This window comes from Aotus nancymaae, unplaced genomic scaffold (assembly GCF_030222135.1).
Source record: "Aotus nancymaae isolate 86718 unplaced genomic scaffold, 86718_ANA_hifiasm-v0.15.2.pri h1tg000040l, whole genome shotgun sequence".
Taxonomy (NCBI): Eukaryota; Metazoa; Chordata; class Mammalia; order Primates; family Aotidae; genus Aotus; species Aotus nancymaae.
The window spans coordinates 24578650-24597555 of NW_026988454.1; the positions used below are offsets into that span (position 1 = coordinate 24578650).

At 39.9% G+C, this 18906-nt stretch overlaps 1 protein-coding gene across 4 annotated transcripts in view; it reads right to left on the reverse strand.

The window, feature by feature from the left end:
* AIG1 (androgen induced 1) overlaps window positions 1-18906 on the reverse strand; it is a 255635-nt gene that overhangs the window by 150538 nt on the left and 86191 nt on the right. For all 4 annotated transcript variants that reach the window (XM_064360614.1, XM_012474446.3, XM_064360613.1 and 1 more), the window contains one exon: window positions 13537-13638. In XM_064360614.1, the coding sequence (XP_064216684.1) occupies window positions 13537-13638 (102 nt within the window). The remainder of the gene's footprint in view (window positions 1-13536; window positions 13639-18906) is intronic.

Genomic DNA, 18906 nt, shown 5'->3' on the forward strand with positions numbered 1-18906 from the left:
TTATTCCCCTAGAGAGAAAATAACTAATACCCAAATAAAACAATTAATATGTAGAAGAACTTTTCAACAAATTTGAGCCAGGCTGACCTGTAGCTCTTCCGTGTTCTGGAATGTGTTCTTTGGACATCAGTCCAGGTCTTTTCAGGCAGTAAATGGCAATATAAAGTGCACAAAAAGACCGTTTCGGGGAACAGCAGGACATGTGCGCAGGATTTTGCTGCAATGCAGCTGAAATTGAAGAGTGAGGTTAAATACAAGTTAGAAAATAGGTAAATGCTTTGGGGTTGTATTCTCTGTCAACTATTATGAAGGGGAGGGGAGAAAGAATGAGAGAAAAAAGAACAAGAAAAAACATGGACATATATTGATAAGGATGATTCATCCATGCAACAAACAAGCATTGTGCTACGTATTTGGGGTAAATCAGCAACTGAAATAAAGACCGACCCCTGCCCTATGGAAATTCCATTCTAGCAGGGGAAGACAGACAATAAACCATAAATATAACATATAAGCAAAACCACATTACATATCAAGGAGGATTACTGCCATGGAAAGCGGGAGCAGAGTTAGGGAATTTCAGTGAGTGGGGAGTATAGGGTTAGCTGCAGTTCCTAATTGGCTGCTCGGGGTAGGCATTACTGAAAAGGTGAGGAGGAAGTAGAAGAGTGAACTAAACAAATCTCTGGGGACATAGTCCAAGAAGACAGGGGTACCTGGGGTGTTCAAGGAACCATAAGGAGGCCAGCTTGATCCATTAACATCTATTGATTCATCAAATGGTTACTAAGTGCCTACAATATACCAGGCACCACACCAGGCACTAAGGAGAAAAAGGGCCAGGTACAGTGACTCATCCCTGTAATCCCAGCACTTTGGAAGGCTAAGGCAGGAGGATTCCTTGAGGCCAGAAGTTTGAGATCAGCCTAGGCAACATAGTGAGAATCTGGCTCTAGAAAAAATTTAAAATATTAAAAATTAGCCATGCATGGTGAGGTGTGCCTGTAGTTCAAGCTACTCAGGAGGCTGTGGTAGAAGGATCCCTTGAGACTTAGAGTTTGAGGTTAAAGTGAACTATGACTGCAGCATTGCACTTCAACTTGGGCTAAGACTCTGTCTCTAAAAAGAAAGAAAAAAGAGAGAATGAGAGAAAGAGAGAAAAAATTAACCCCTAAACCTTAAGTAGCCATGGAGAAGGTAGGGTATAAAGAAGTGTGTGATTTGACTTTGCCATTCTGCCTTCTTTATTCTAGAACATTTTTTAACCCTCTTTCTCCTCTGGTCTTCCCCTTTCCCAACTCCTTATCCTGTCTTCCTTTTTTTTATGGCCACCTTGCATCTTTTCATTCATGACACTATTCTTTCTTTTCTCTATCTTTCCTCCTTCTCCATCCTTCTCCCCATCTCCCCTTTCTCCCTCCAGTTTTCCTTTTCTTTCTACCTTACAAAGTTGTTCACAATTTATTCAAACGTCAGCTTAAAAATACTACATTTTTTCCAGTTTATAATATTATGGTTAAAATAACAAATTAGAAATATCATTTGCAATAGCTAAAAGTAATTGCCTTGAAATGTATTACTGGTTTGAATAAACAGACTAACCAAATCTTCACATCAAAATTTAAATCTGCAAAATCTAACATGGGAGGACTGGACTTGTTAGAACTAATGATCACAAATGAAAATTCACAATGGAAGAAGCTGTCATTATCCATAAAATTTGATAAGAAAAAAGTTTACCTATGGGAATAGCATGAAGCAATTCTGAAAGCATCTGACTAACTGTTGATGGAACTCTCCTTCTTGTTCCTGGTTTTGGGGGGTCTTATTTGTTTTCTTTGGGAGGTCCATTTGAGAGTCCTAGAGAGAGGTTCCTAAGAAATTTCTGACCTCTGATCCAGTTTCTTACTTTCATTTTTGCAAATTTCCAGATATCTGAATTTTTTTAGCACACATGTGGAAAATTGGAAAAGGCCAGTTTTATTATTGAAATATTTATGATATTCTTCTCTCAACCAATAGCTTATCTTTATCAAATACCTAATATCAATGTGGCACAGACTCCATGAGTAATGAAATGCACAATCTGTGTATCCCAGAACTGGAAACTTACCATAAGTCATGCTATCTACCAAAAGAATAACATCAAATCTGAGTTTCCGCAAAACCAGTGATCATCCAAGTGGCATTTAATGCCTTCTCTTCTGGGAAAGACAGATGCACAAAATCTGTAGTAATTACCAAATGTCAAAATAATATTGAAGAGAATAAATTGTTGCCTAAATTAAGGCTCTCTTGAGGATCAGTTACATATAACAAGAACAACTGACAAATCAAGCATGAAGAGAGGCGGAGTTTATTATTCTTTTTTCTGCTCATAAATTACATGGGAAATGAACAACTCCTGTTGTGATTATAAGAATATCAAGATCTTGCTTTTTAAAGATCTTTGGTAATAATAATAACCTAACCTTCTTCAGTGCTTTGCATTCTGAAAGCACTTTATAAACACGAATTAGTTCTTCAGTGAGCCAAGGCACTATCTTATTAATGGTTTTTCCTGTTATAGCATCATGAAAGCTTGGCAATCTTTCTAGAGCTTAAATATTTATTTATTTATTGCTTTTAATGTATATTTGCTTCACTGACATTGCTTTAAAATCACAATGAGCAGAAGAGAAAGGTTCATGGTTCTATATTTGCAACAAGGAAGCAGGCCAGAATAATAGTGCTTCTCCTTGTCAAACTGAAAACAGTCCTTTGGGGACTATGCCGTTGGCTTGTGGAACTGTTTTCCTATTTGCCTTCTTCCATCTCAAATATGCCATTTCCAGCCTTTAAAACTGCATGCATTTTGTGTTTTTTCTCATCCTGCAGCCCCATAATATCTATCAGGGTGATTTGCAGATCACAGGTTTTCAGTACATGTTTGTTAGACTGAATTATTTCAAAGTCCAGCTCCATATGTTGCAGGCCATTCAGAACTCTGTCTCCTACAACTGCCCCTGGTCACCTGCACTACAGTTTGGAAATTCTGATTCATTTGCTGATATCGCCTGTGCTTTTCTTTCATCTGATCATCAGTGGACTGAGGATAGAAAGATGGTAGAAGGGGGCCGGGCGCGAGCTCATGCCTGTAATCCCAACATTTTGGAAGGCTGTGGTGGGTGGATCATGAGGTCAGGAGATCAAGACCACCCTGGCCAACATGGTGAAACCCCATCTGTACTAAAAAGTACAAAAATTAGCTGGGCATAGTGGTGTGCACCTGTAATCCCAGCTACTCGGGAGGCTGAGGCACAAGAATCGCTTGAACCCGGGAGGTGGAGGTTGCAGTGAGCTGAGATCAGGCCACTGCACTCAGCCTGGGCAACAGAGTGAGACTCCATCTCAAAAAAGAAAAAAAAAAGAAAGAAAGATGATAGAAGGATAGAAAATGTAAATATGAAATTCTTCCAAGTTTCAAAAGCACATACATAAACATTGTTTTAATCATCAACATTTATTGAATGCCTACTGTGTGCCATGTGCTGTTCAAGTTGCTAAGAATATAAAGTTAAATAGGCTACAAGGAGAGAAGAATGTTTGATTTTAGGTATTGAACTGGCTCCATTTAAATGTGCTATATTGCATATGTTTATTTTTTAATTGTAATACATTAAAACAATAATTCTCTCTTTCGATAGTTTCATAGATACTAGAGGTAACTTAGTATTTATACAAGACCGCATTACTCTTCTAAGTCACCCATTTACTCATTTCTTCTCCTCTTCAAATAAATTCTAGGATCAGTTGCTGAGAGAAAAAAAGGAGACAATAGAAAAGAAGGGATATGACACTCTCATTATGATCATGTCTCACTTCTAAAACTTTAGTGTAAATCAAAAATGAAACCCCTGCGGATTTCAGATCCTGTAAGCTTTCTTATGCCTGTTTTCTGACTAATTTTGTGCTGGGCATTTGAACACTGCAAATTCAAGGTTGAGTTGATGACATGTTCTGAAATAGTGTCATGATATACCTAACTACATCTCAGTTCTGCGGTCTGGGCTCTAGATTCCTAGAAACTATGTTGAAACTCTTCAAATAATGAATGTGATTCTGCACATGAGAAGAGTGTGCATTCTTTCTTGGAACTCTTTTTATTATAAAGATCTCAACAGGCAACGACTGTATACTGTAAATGTTTAAAACTTATTTTCCCAATCCCCCAACATCCCCCACCAACAGGTTATGAGCACTCCACCCAGGTGACCAGGTGCACCAGTATGATAATGCTGGTATTTGCCACAAGTTCCCCTATTAGCTCTCTCCTGACAGTGCCCTAGTGACTTTCAAACACACCAGTAAAATCCCCTCACACCTTTTGTTTGTGTACTCTACTCTAGCCCCCAATAAAGGGACTTCTCTATGGGTTTTCTCTCTCTCCCCTCCCCATCTACCTGGTTGAGCCCCCTCCCCAGAGCTCCTATACAGGCCCTATGTGGTGGGGATTGCCATGCCTCTTGTCTCTAAGTCCTGTGACTCTATATAACAGATCCTTTAATTTCTTATGTCTCTCTCAGTGTGATTTGTGTGGCCATAATGGAATGATCCTTACAAAATCCAACAAAGAGACCTACTCCCCCATTTATAGCACAGGCAGCCAGGCCTACAGTATCATAAACATTTGCAGAAATAGTGAAAAGTTACAGAAGACATCATCAAGATGGCTGACTAGAGGCACCCAGCATTCATCTCCTCCAGTCACATGTCAAACAGCAAGTCTAGGGGAGAACACTGGAATTCAGCAAAGAAGTGACAAAGCCCCTCTGGGGGATGGAGACTTGGGACGGCAGCATAGACAGGAAGAAAAGCACCTGGCTAGGATCAGCTCAGAGCCCAGAGAGACCTCAAGCACAGATGAAAGGTAAGCCTAAGATCCCCAGCAGTCCACATTTCCATGCTGGATGCCTGTAGCCCTAACAAGAGGAGAGCCCTCTGCCCTCACATATAGGGAGCTACCTGCAAACCATGTGACTGCATTGTTCCAGAGAGGAAATCAAGCTGGGACCCAAGCCCACAGGACACAGGCTGCCACAGCACATCATCATGTTGAGAGTAGAGCCACCACCAGTGTGCATCCTGGCCTGGGACCCAAAAACCTCTGAATCTCCACATCCTTGAGGTCCCTCCAATATCCCACTACATCACCCAGAGGGATGCAGAGTCATGATACCAGCTCTGCAGCTGAGACCCGAGCATCTGAGCACACATGGTATTCCATACCCCAGAAAACAGGCAGTCCAATACAGTGGGAAGGCTGCCCATGGGCAGAGGAAGCCAACGCATGCACTCCTCAGAATGCAGGAGTTGCCTGCCTGAAGGCTGCTGCTGCTGCCACCAGCAACCCCAACCTTTGCAGTAACAGAGCCGGCACCCCTCCCGTAGGACTGTGGATCCCCTGACCAGGCCCACCACTGATGGCAACCTGCTCCCTCCAGGAGAAAAGTGCTGCACACCCACACGTGCCCTCCGCAGGCAGAAGAACCAGCCTGGCCAAGATATGCCACCACTGGTGACCCCACCCCCTCCAGTAGCAAAGTGATTTTGTGCCCAAGCACATCCCTCAGGGACCCAAGACTAGCCATCCAGGGCTGCTGCCATCACCAGTGACCCTGCCCCCTCCAGTGATGAAGCCACCCAGGCCTGCTCTTGTCAGATAACCTGCCCACTGCAGCGGAAGAGCTGCCATACACCCATGCTCCCTACCACTGGGGCCCCCAAACTGATCTGCCTGGTGTCCCTGTCCCCAGGAAAGCCGTGCAATAGCCTCTACAAGCAAACACAGCATAGGCCACTGAGGTACTCACAGACACCAATGACGTTGATTATAGCTGAAGAAATCATACAAAGACTCCATTACTGCACCCACACTGAGCCAAAGCCAAAGCACCCTACCCAACTGACACTTTATGACAGATATACAGAAAAACATTTTTCCCTATGAAAGCTACTCCATAAAATCAGAAAAGGAAGTGTCCCACCAGATTCACAGATACCAACACAGGGAAACAAGCAATATGAAAAAGTAAGGAAATGTGAGGCCTTCAAAGAAATACAATAATTCTCTAAGTAACAGAACCCAGAGGAAAACCAATCTAAAAACACCTGAAAACAATGCAAAACAACAATCTTGCGGAAACCTGGCAAGATACAAGAGAACACAAATAGACAACACAAATATATTCAATGAAATCCGAAAATTCATAATCTGAGTAAGAAATTTTAAAAAATAGATATAATTAAAAAGAATGAAACAGAAATGTTAGAACTGAATAACTCAATGAGTGAAATAAAAATAAAACTGAGAACTTCAATAATAGAATAGATCAGGCAGAAGAGTTTCTGAACTTGAAGACAGTTGTTTTAAAATACTCCATTCAGGGGGAATGTGAGAAAAATGGCATATAAGAGGCAGGACACTAACTTGCAGCTCTCCCTGAGACAGAGCACATGTGCAGACTCACGTCATGAACTTGCTCCAAGAACTACTGCAGCAACATACTAGAAAAGCCAAGAGAAACTACAGGCCCTTTGAAGGAGGTGCATTGCCGCTGCAGGCTCTGTGGGACAGCTGAGGAACTGTGAGTAGGCTTGCTTTCTCGGCTGGGAGGCTCGTAGCCTAGGGCAAGTTCTCAGCACTGCTCCCCAGCTGCCTGGAAATAAACTGTGTGCTGTTGGGGTGGCATGGTGGGAGTGAGCCCAGCTTTTCAATGCAGCAGGCTGCATGGGAGCTAAGTGAAGCCTGTCTGTGGCTGCTGGCTTTTTCTCACTTCCCTGGTGACCTGTGTCACACAGCAGAAGCAGCCAAAATCCCCCTGGGAACATAACTCCATTTGGCCTGGGAACTACACTCCTGATCTCCTACAGCAGCTGCAGCAAGCCCTGCCCAAGAAAAGTCTGAGCTCAGATACGCTGAACCCTGTCCCAAGTTAATAGTCTTTCTCTACCCGTCCTGGTAGCCCAAGACAAACAATATAATCTCTTAGGAGCTCTATGGCCCTGCACCACCACCAGAGAAACTTGAATACTTATCCAAAGGTGACCCTAGGGTAGGCTTGTATCCTCCATATACTCCGGCAGCTGATGCGCTCTTGAAAGCTCCACCTCCTGGCTGGAGGCCAACCAACACAAAACTAGAGCACAAAAATACAACCCTAGAGCACAAAAATACAACCAAGGACCCTCAAGAGTCCACTTCTCTTCCCTACTTCCTCAACCGGAACAGGTGCTGGGATCCACAGCTGAGAGACCTGAAGACAGATCATATCACATGACTCTGCAGACACTCCCCATTACCAGGCTGGAGCCTGGTAGCTCCACTGGGTGGCTAGATCCGGAAGAGAAACAACAATCACTGCAGTTCGATTTTCAGGAAGCCCCTTCCTTAGAGGAGGGGGGAGAGCATTACATCAAGGGAGCACCCCAAGGGACAAAATAATATGAACAGCAGCCTTGCTTCTCATTTGGGTATACTATCTTCCATCTGACATAGTATACCCAAATGAGAAGGAACCAGAAAAATAAATCTGGTAATACAACAAAACAAGGTTATTCAGCACCAACAAAAGATCACACTAGCTCACCAGCAATGGATCCAAACCAAGATGAAATCTCCAAATTGCCAGAAAAAGAATTCAGAAAGTCAATCATTAAGCTAATCAAGGAGACACCAGAGGAAGGTGAAGTTCAACTTCAAAAAAAGAGATACAGAATATGAATGCAAAAGTCTCCAGTGAAATAGCATAAATAAAAAATAATCACAACTTCTAGAAGTGAAGAAGAAATCACACTTAGAGAAATGCAAAATGCACTAGAAAATCTCAGTAATATAACTGAACAAGTAGAAGAAACAACTACAGAGCTCAAAGACAAGACTTTCAAATAAACCCAACTCAACAAAGACAAAGAAAAAAGAATTTAAAAAATGGATAAAGGCTCCAAGAAGTTTGGGACTATGTTAAGTGACCAAACCTAAGAATAATTGGTGTCCCTGAGGAAGAAGAGAAAATCTAAATGTTTGGAAATCATATTTGAGGAAATAATTGAGGAAAACTTCTCTGGCCTTGCTAGAGATCTGGACATCCAACTACAAGAAGCTTAAAGAACACCTGGAAAATTCATCACAGAAAGATCATAACCTAGGCACATAGTCATCAGGTTATCTAAAGTCAAGACAAAAGAAAGAATCTTAAGAGCTGTGTGGCAAAAAGCATCAGGTACCCACAAAGGAAAACTTATCAGATTAATATATTTCTCAGCAAAAACCCTGCAAGCCAGAAGGGAGTAGGTCCTATCTTTAGCCTCCTTAAAACAATTAGCCAAGAATTCTGTATCCAGCAAAACTAAGATTCATAAATGAAGGAAAGATAGTCTTTTTCAGACAAACAAATGCTGAGAGAATTTGCCAATACCAAGCCAGCACTACAAAGAACTGCTAAAAGGAGCTCTAAATCTTGAAACAAATCCTCAAAATAAACCAAACTAGAATTTCCTTAAAGCAGAAATCTTACAGTACCTATAAAATAATAACACAATGAAAGAAAAGACCAAGGTATTCAGGCAACAAATAGTATGATGACTAGAATAGTATCTCACATCTCAATAGTAACATTGAATGTAAATGACCTAAATGCTCTACTTAAAAGACACAAAATGACAGAATGGATAAGAATTAACCAACCAAGTATCTGATGTCTTCAAGAGACTCACCTGACAAAGACTCACATAAACTGAAGGTAAAGGGGTAGGAAAAGATATTCTATGAAAACGGACACCAAAAGTGAGCAGGAGTAGTTATTCTTGTATCAGACAAAACAGACTTTAAAGCAATAGCAGTTGCTTTAAAAGACAAAGAGGGACATTATATAATGATAAAAGGACTAGTCCAAAAGGGAAATATCAAAATCCTAAATATACATGCATCTAACACTGGAGCTCCCGAATTTATAAAACAACTACTACTAGACCTAAGAAGTGAGATAGACACCAACACAATAATACTGTGGGACTTCCAATACTCCACTGACAGCACTAGACTGATCATCAAGAGAGAAAGTCAACAAAGAAACAATGGGCTTAAATTATACCACAGAACAAATGGACTTAACAGATATTTACAGAACATTCTACCCAACAATTGCAGAATATTCATTCTATTCATCAGTACAATGTCTGTAGCTGCTGGCTTTTCCTCACTTCCCTGGTGACCTGTGTCACACAGCAGTGTAGGGTTGTGATATTGGTTCACTGCAACCTCTGCCATATATGACAAACCCACAGCTAACAATATACTAAACAGAGAAAACTGAAAGCTTTTCCTTTAAGATCTGGAACAAGATGGAGCTAAAAACGATGAGGTTGTAGAAGTAGTGAGTAGAACTGTGGTTATTAGCAGTTGGGAAGGGTAGCCGGGAGGGGAGGGTACGGACAGGCTGGTTAGCAGACACAAAGTTTATAGCCAGATAGGAGGAATAAGTTCCAGTGTTCTACAGCAATATAGAATGAATAACAATAATTTATTGTATATTTTCAAAAAGCTAGAAGAGAGAATTTTGAATGTTCTCAACATAAAGAAATAGTAAAGGTTTGAGAAAACACTTACGCTAATTACCCCAATCATTACACATTATATACATGTTTTGAAATATCACTCTGTACCCTGTAAATATATTAAATTATTACATGTACATTAAAATTAATTTTAAATGGTACAAGTAAAGGAAAAAAAGAATTAAGTAGCTGGTATACAGAGGAGGCAGGGAAGCATTTAAATTTTATAGCATATATATGTGTTACCTATTTAAAGTTAAAATAAGCATATACACTTATGGAAAAAGAAACGTTACAAATAAAGCTAATGAAGTACTAAATAAAATATGTTTTATCCTTCTATATTGTCAGATGTATTTTTACAAAACAAAATAGAAAATATGTGATTGGGTAAGATATATATATTTATAAGCTATAAATATATTAAAATATTTAATATTATATGAACATAAATACTCTAAAACTTTATTTTTCTTGCCTTCATTTCAGCAAAATTACTAAATATGCCATTATAATGGAAAATCTCACAAAATTTTAGCTCTACTGATAATAATAATCTAAAAGATCAACTGAAAATAAAATTAATTATAATCAAAATGTACACAATTTGAATTATTTTATTTAAAATATATGCATTTAAATAAATGTGAGAATTTATTTTTTCTTGAAACAGAGTCTCACTCCTGTCACTCAGGCTGGAGTGCAGTGGCATGATCAAGATTCACTATAACCTTGACCTGCTGGGCCCAAGCAATCCTCCACTGCAGCCTCCTGAGTAGCTAGGACTACAGGACCACACCACCACATTCAGCTAATTTTCTTTTTAAGAGACAGGGTTTCACCATGTTACCCAGGTGCTAAGAAATTTTGAATGGACCGATTTACAGATATTTAGAAATGCTATTTTTAAATTAAATATTTAAAAACCAATTAGAATTAAAAGCAAATACAAATTATAATAATTACTAAAACTTTAATATTTAAACAAAGAAGAAAATGCTCATTCCTTTGAAATGTCATTATACATTTTATGAAAATTATTAATAATTCCAGCATTTAATGTTCATATTTTAATTGCTAGTCTAAAAGAGCAGCATCATGGTTTATCCATTTTGTATCTAGTTACACGGAAACAGAATTCAAGTAATGTAAATTGTTTAATATTGCAAAATACTCCTCAGCCACCGTGTGCAACTTCTTTTTTCTCAGTAATTCTGGAACTATGAATTGAAACATGAGTACAAGCCAAGAACTGGTCATTTATCTTTATTAGGACACAAAATTCATTGTGAAAGAAGCTATTGAGCTCATATTATCTCATAGGATTTGACATATTCACTAATTTATCTTTTCCCTTTCCTAAATATTTGTGTCATTCAATTCCTCCTTGTGTTTCTAAGTAGTAGTTGTCTCTAGGAGTAAGAATTTTAAAACATCAAAGTGAATCAAGGGAAAATTAAGAGAGGCAAGTCAAAGTTCTAATGGCTGCATACATGCTTAATAAGCCATTTGTTCAAAACGTTAAAAATTTAGAATCAGGATCCACAAAGGTTGTGATTCATTCTCTGGCATGAAGGTAATATTGTGCACTTCAGGCCTGTTAACAATAGGCCAAAGTGTCCGAGACTTCAATTCTATAGCACGTGATGCAATTATTTGTTCTCAGCAGAGTCTCTTCTAACGTCAGAACAAGGTAACTGACATCACATTCAACTGGAGGCCGCAATTTCAGGAGTCTCCCTTTAATACATACAATTTGGACACTTTAATTAGAGTTATCTAGGTGATTTACTCTTCCTTATATTTGGAGATGTCACAGAGGATACTATTTGTACAAGAATATGCCTGCTTTTGGCCAACCTGCTACTGACTGAGCACACAATAATATTTTTCAGTGTAATGACTGAAGTGACAATTTGCAAAGCCTATTTCCATTTCCAACTTAGATTTTGGAGGTCATGAATTTCATAGTATCTTTTTCTTAAAAATACCTACCTAATTATTGACTGGTTTATCTTAGCTGAAATATGCTAAACAGTTTGAAACTGAGCTTTAAAATACCCTGAAGATGTTTCTCTTATACTTTGTTGACTTACTGTTGTAAAAGCTATACAATATTATAATTTTTATCAAGAATCAATTAATGTTTTGCCTGTTTAGATAAAATGTGGCCACAGATAAAATGATAAAATGTGAACCCCAGTTAGGCCTGGGTTCAGATCCCACTTCTACCATGCTGAGCTAGGTCATTTGGGCAAATTATACAATGTTTCTGAGATTCAGTTTCTTCATTTGCAAATGAGATCATTTGTAGTGCCATTGTGAAAATTTAATGATACAATCACTGTTGGGTGCCTGGCACCAGTACATTCTCCCAAAAAAAAAAAAAAAAAAAATAGTGGCTATGTAACTGGTAAAGAATTATGGAAATTGGCTATAGTGAATTCATTCACCAATTTAATAAATATGTATTGATCCTACTGTATGCCAGACAACTGGGTGAAGTGCTTGGAATTCAAAGGCTGTTTTGTACTAGGAGCTTAGCATTTTTGTGGGGATACAGACATGCATACTAGAGACAGGAAAGTGCTGTGCAAGCACAAGTAACGGAACAGCTAACTTTGCTTGGGGAGTTAGGAATGGCTTCTTAAAGAAGATAGGAACTAAGCTAGCGGGATGAGAAGGAATTTGTCAGGAAAGATTGAGAAGGGCATTTGGGGCAGAAGATTGCAAAGGCACAGAGTTACAACGTGCTGTTCACATGCAAGGAAAGCAAAAAGTTGGAGAGGGGCATAGTAACCACGCCAGGCCCCTTGGGTGGCTAAATTGAACTGACAAGACCCAGCTGATGTGTTTGGAAATAGACCAGAGGTGCCATGTTAATCCCTCAAGAGCGTGGCTCTAAATGAACTCAAAGAAAAATCCAGTTCTCTGAGATGCGTCACTTTTGATGCACTGGCTTAAGAAAGGATTGATCGAAACCCTTCGGTACAGTAATGTTTGTTTGTTAGACACACTGCTTTTCTTCAAATATACCAAAATTGGGGGCAGAGGGAATCTGTTATTTTGCACCCAAGACTTATGATTTCCAGTTCTTGTTCCCCTATAATTTCTTGTGATGGGCTGCCCTTTTCACCAGGAACACCTTGGGACATATTCTAAAAACTGCTGCAACCAAAATGCATGCTTCTTAGCTAATAACAAATAGCGCTCAATTCCAAAAGCTGAAAGAGAAGATGATACAAAATTTCACTGCAGAAAATATGTCCTCAAATGTTGTAAAGTGATGTGAAAACCATCCAAAGCACTGGCTTTGAAATTAGTGAGGGTAACATCATGGCTAAAGCATCAGAAAGAATTAGACTGAGAAGAAGGAGAAGGCCTCAAAGCCACAGGCAAACACCCAAACTGGTGAAGAACCCGATGAGGCAAACCATTCCATCGCTAAAGACACCTCCAAACGCCTGCAACAGATCTCCGAGGGAAAATAACAGCCTTGCTGCCCATCTAGGGGAAACTGTCCAGCTGCAGCAGTTATTTCCAACACAATTCTGTGGATGTGAGGTGCAGGTGGAGCAGAGGGCTGGTGGCTGTGTAGGTAGGAATCCATCCTTGGGCTCTGAGGACAAGCCTTCTAATGGCACGGAAATTAAATTCATCCCAGAATTGGCTAGTTATATTATTTAACACCTCCGACACATCCACCTTAATAATCTGTGAATTCATCTACTACATAGTTTAAACAATGACTCAATTCCATGGGAAGAAGTTTCTATCTATATTCAGTAAATATTATAGTATTCTCTAATTTTAATCTCTCATTATAACCTTCCAAGATTTCATGGCTTTTAGGTAAATTCTATGGAAGATCTAAATAGCAGATAATAGCTATTTAATAGATTTTTTAAAATAAAAGAAAGCCATTTGTTTTAATCCACTCACCATTCCGTGATTCAGCCACCCTGGGATAAAATTATCCAGCAGCTTCGGGTATATCATCTCTCTGTCATAGGCATAAATGATCCAGAACACCGCTACAACAAACTGGAAGGAAAAAGAACTCTCTTATTTCAAGGTCATCAACTATCCACAATATACAATTTATTGGTTAACAACAGTTAAAAGAACCCAACAGAATTTGGAATCTATGGTGAAAGACGGATCAGTAAACCAGCTAATGATTGGAAACACGGGTCTAGCTTCATTCCATTAGTAGTAAAAGTTAAGGTGCCTCTTCTCTCTGATTTCCCAATTGTGTTCTTTCAGGCAAAGGGATCTGTTTCTGAGGGAGAGAGAAGAGGCCTGTTTTCATGAACAGCTCCTTTTCAGGGCTAATTGTGCTGGTTTGATTCCTCTCAAGAGGGTTTAAAAGTTCACTGGTGGTTTTTTCGGATACCATTCCCCACTATCTAGAGTTAGCACACACTCAGGAAATGGCAGGGTATGTCCCTTTTCCTTGAACCCATCATGTGGTTTAAATTAATCTTCACATTCTCAAATTTCCACTTCACCACTAGCAGCACTGAAACCACTGCTATAAAATCTCCAAAAGTCACATTTCCAGCAAATGTATTAATTTATACAGACTAAGCAAGGGCTTTAGCTGCATTGAGAAACTGGGTCCATGGAGGGTAAAGGAAGATTCCTAATTCTCTTGGAATAACTTAGAAGTTCATCTGGATTCCAAAGGTTTGTTTTGGCCCAAAAGCAACGTAATCATCAAAAGAGAATAGAGTACTCAATGTATTATTTTACCCTCTTCCAGCTAATGGTGAGAAAAGAAGTTCAGATAAAATAATGAATGGACAGAGGTCTTAACCTTCTGCACTGAATTTAAAAGAAAAAGTGTATGTTTTTGTAAATGTCAAAAAATGTAGCATAAAAAAGGGAACCATCCCACAGGAAGAGATCAAAGTCGCTGTAGAGTGATGTCTCAACATAAAAAATGCTGCAAAATGGAAAAATACAGCATGAATATTAAACAGAAACAATTTCTACTTCATTTTATAGCTTATCCATGGTCCCGTATTTTATGTTTCATGCCACTTCCAATTGGTGGTTTTGGTAGGTTGGTGGAAGTAAAGGCCAGAACACAAGAGATTAAAGTGTTGGTAGGTGACAGGTAGAGGCAGTAAGACGAGTCTCCTGTTTCATGGCCATGGGCAGTGAGGGAAGGCAAAGGAGGCCGGCTGCCTGAGACATGTAACAGGGATTAGGAGGTGTGTATGCTCTTACAAAATAGCAAGTCCAGGCAATATTTTGATTGGCCAGAAGTCAGAGTAAAAGGAGATAGAAAGACAGGGAATGACTGATAAGCAAAGCCCAGGAAAAGAAAGGGATTAGGATTATAAACACAGATGAAGCGTTCTTCCCTTTAAAGTGAAATGCAAGCACTTTTGCCGACAGTTGGAAACAGAGCTGAGCACAAAGAGTGGATTTGGGGCACTGCTGTGGATAATGTGCTAGGAAGTCCATAAAATATTAAAAAGGAAGACTATCATGAATCAGGAGGGCCCAATGGAGATCGAATAACAAGATTTTGTAGTGTAACCAATCAGGATGTATTCCCAGGCTGTCTTGAGGTCTGTGAAAATGAGGATTTAGGAAAAAGGGCTTTAGAAAACTTGAGGATCATAGGGATCTTGTAGCACAATGGCTTGAGTAAAGGACAGATAAAAGGTTGAAAATAAGGGATTCCGTGAGATCAGAATAATGTATTTAAGCAACTGGCTATCGTTTCTAAGCTGGTTCTTGGCAAGGCGTGGTTACCAATGAATCACATGAGATATCACACATACAGATATTAGTGACAGAGAGTAAACAATTAAAGATAGCCATTCCTGTTTTCACTTCTTTTGCTGCATAGATTCGACAACTCTAAGTGACACCACTCCAATTAGGGTTGATTATGTGCTCTGATACTAGGGAGACACTGGCAGGCATCATGGCAGTACTACTCTGCCCCATGATTTCCAGGCACAGCTATTCAAAGTGGGTCAGCAGCACTCATGTCACTTGAGAGCTTTTAAAATGTGCAGGATCCCATGTCTCACTCTGATCTGCTCTGATCCTGCATTTCAATAAGATCCTATGTACATAGAAGTTTGACATGTTCTACTTGGGGTGGCTCTATTCCAGCCACCTTGAGCCTCCTCTCTTCCCACGGAGTGAAGAGATCCCTTGGGCAGGTGGCTTGCCTATGCAGAACATGCTGCTCTTCCCTTCAAGATCCCCTTTGCCGGGACATGGATGAAGCTGGAAACCATCATTCTCAGCAAACTGACACAAGAACAAAAAAAGAAACACTGCATGTTCTCGCTCATAAGTGGGTGTTGAACAATGAGAACACAAGGAACAAGAAGGGGAACATCACACACCGAGGCCTGTCAGGGGGTGGAGGGGTAGGGAAGGGATAGCAGTGGGTGGGGGTATAGGAGAGGGATAGCATTAGGAGAAATACCTAATGTAGATGACGAGGTGATGGATGCAGCAAACCGCCATGGCACATGTATACCTATGTAACAAAACTGCACATTCTGCAATGTGCCCCAGAACTTAAAGTATAATAAATGAATAAATAAAAGAATGTTAATAAATAAATAAAAATAAAATGTGCAGGATCACAGGTCTCACTCTGATCTGCTCTGATCATGCATTTCAATAAGATCCTATGCACATACAAGTTTGACATGTGCTGTTTGGGGAGGCTCTATTCCAGCCACCTTGAGCCTCCTCCCTTCCCATGGAGTGAAGAGATCCCACAGCCAAGTGGCTTGCCTATATAGAGCATGCACCTCTTCCCTTTGAGATCACACCTGAAGTAATCATGAGCCTGGAATTCCTGCCCACATAGTCATGAGTATGCCTCAGGGCATTTGTGGACCTCCTCCTGGGGTCTGACCCCCAAAGGTAGACTGTGCAATAAATGTGTGTTTACCTTAACCTGAAGGGTGGTTAAGGCATGTCTGTTTCTGGAGGGTGAGGACCAAAGGTTTACATTTGGTCTGGGTGTCCAAACACAGGCATGAAGCCACTTCAGTCCTGGATGAAGCCACTGGTGAAACTCTCTTCACCTTTGCCATGTAACATAACCTAATCAACTGAGTGAAATCCCATCGTATTCACAGGTCTCTCCCACACATGACAGAAAGGGATTGTACTCGCCGATGCAGCAGGGGATGGAATCTTGGTGTCATGTTGGAATTCTGCTTACCATAGGCTCCCACTTCCTTTCCAAATTGTTTTGACTGTTTTAAGTCTTTTGAATTTCCATTAAATTTTAGAATCTCCATTTGTTAATTTATACAAATATCCTGCTAGAATTCTCATGGTGACTGTTTGGAGAGAGCTAACATTTTAACAATATTGAATCTTCCAATCCATGAAGATAATTTGAATCTCTATTTACTTGGGTCTTCTTTAATTTCCCTCAGCAATGTTTGTGGTTTTCAATATATAGATACTGCATATATTTTATTGAACCCATTCATAAACATTTTTTGTGATGCTATTGTGGAGAGTATTATAGATACAGATATAGATATTTTCTTTTAGAGATGGAGTCTTGCTCTGTCGCCCAGGCTGAGTGCAGTGGCACTATCTTGGCTCACGGCAACCTCTGCCTCCTGGGTTCAAGTGATTCTCCTGCCTCAGCCTCCTGAGTAGCTCGGATTATGGGCTTGCACCACCATGCCTGGCTAATTTTTCTATTTTTGGTAGAGATGATGTTTTACCATGTTGTTCAGGCTGGTCTAGAACTCCTGACCTCGTGATCTGCCTGCCTCGGCCTCCCAAAATGATAGGATTACAGGCATGAGCCACTGCGCCTGGCCGGGTATTACATTTTTTTCATTCTTTTTCACTAGTTTATAAAAATGAACTGATTTTTGAATATTGGCATTGTATCTTATACCTTTGCTAAATTCCTGTAGTAGTTCTAGTAGCTATTTTAGAAATAGCTTTGCATTTTATACTTACACGATCTGCAAATAAAGACAGTGTTTTTCCCTAACAATTTTATGCATTTTACTTCGATTTTCTTTATCACACTGCCTGTGACCCGCAGCGAAATGTTGAATAGAAGTGATGAAGAGTGACCATCCTTGCTTTTGTCTCTATCTTAGGGAAAGTGTTCAGTCTTTTCGCACTTAAGTCTCATATTAGCTGCGGACTTTTTTTAGTTTTTTATCAAGTTGAAAACAATCTCTTCTATTCTTACTTTATTTTTTTTATTTATTTTTTTTTTTATTGCATTTTAGGTTTTGGGGTACATGTGAAAAACATGCAAAGTTGTTGCATAGGTGCATTCATGGCAGTGTGATTTGCTGCCTCCCTCCCTCTCACCCATATCTGGCATTTCTCCCCATGCTATCCCTCCCCAACTCCCCCCCCCCCGCTGTCCCCCCCACTCCCCCGCAACAGACCCCCGTGTATAGTGCTCCCCTCCCTGTGTCCATGTGTTCTCCTTGTTCAACACCCTCCTATGAGTGAGAACATGTGGTGTTTGGTTTTGTGTTCTTGTGTCAGTTTGCTGAGAATGATGGTTTCCAGGTTCATCCATGTCCCTACAAAGGATGCGAACTCCTCGTTTTTAATGGCTGCATAATATTCCATGGTGTATATGTGCCACATTTTTCCTGTCCAGTCTATCATCGATGGGCATTTGGGTTGGTTCCAGGTCTTTGCTATTGTAAACTGTGCTGCAATGAACATTCATGTGCATGTGTCCTTATAGTAGAACGATTTATAATCCTTTGGATATATGCCCAGTAATGGGATTGCTGGGTCAAATGGAATTTCTATTTCTAGGTCCTTGAGGAATCGCCACACTGTTTTCCACAGTGGTTGAACTAATTTACACTCCCACCAACAGTGCAAAACATAAGGCCTAACACCATAAAAACCCTAGAAGGAAACCTAGGCAAAACCATTCAGGACATAGGCGTAGGCAAGGACTTTATGACCAAAACACCAAAAGCATTGGCAACAAAAGCCAAAATAGACAAATGGGACCTAATCAAACTCCACAGCTTCTGCACAGCAAAAGAAACAGTCAATAGAGTGAATCGGCAACCAACAGAATGGGAAAAAATTTTTTCAGCCTACCCATCTGACAAAGGGCTGATATCCAGAATTTACAACGAGCTAAAAAAGATTTACAAGAAAAAAACAAACAAGCCCATTCAAAAATGGGCGAAGGATATGAACAGATACTTTACAAAAGAAGACATACAAGAGGCCAACAAACATATGAAAAAATGCTCATCATCACTGGTCATTAGAGAAATGCAAATCAAAACTACATTGAGATAC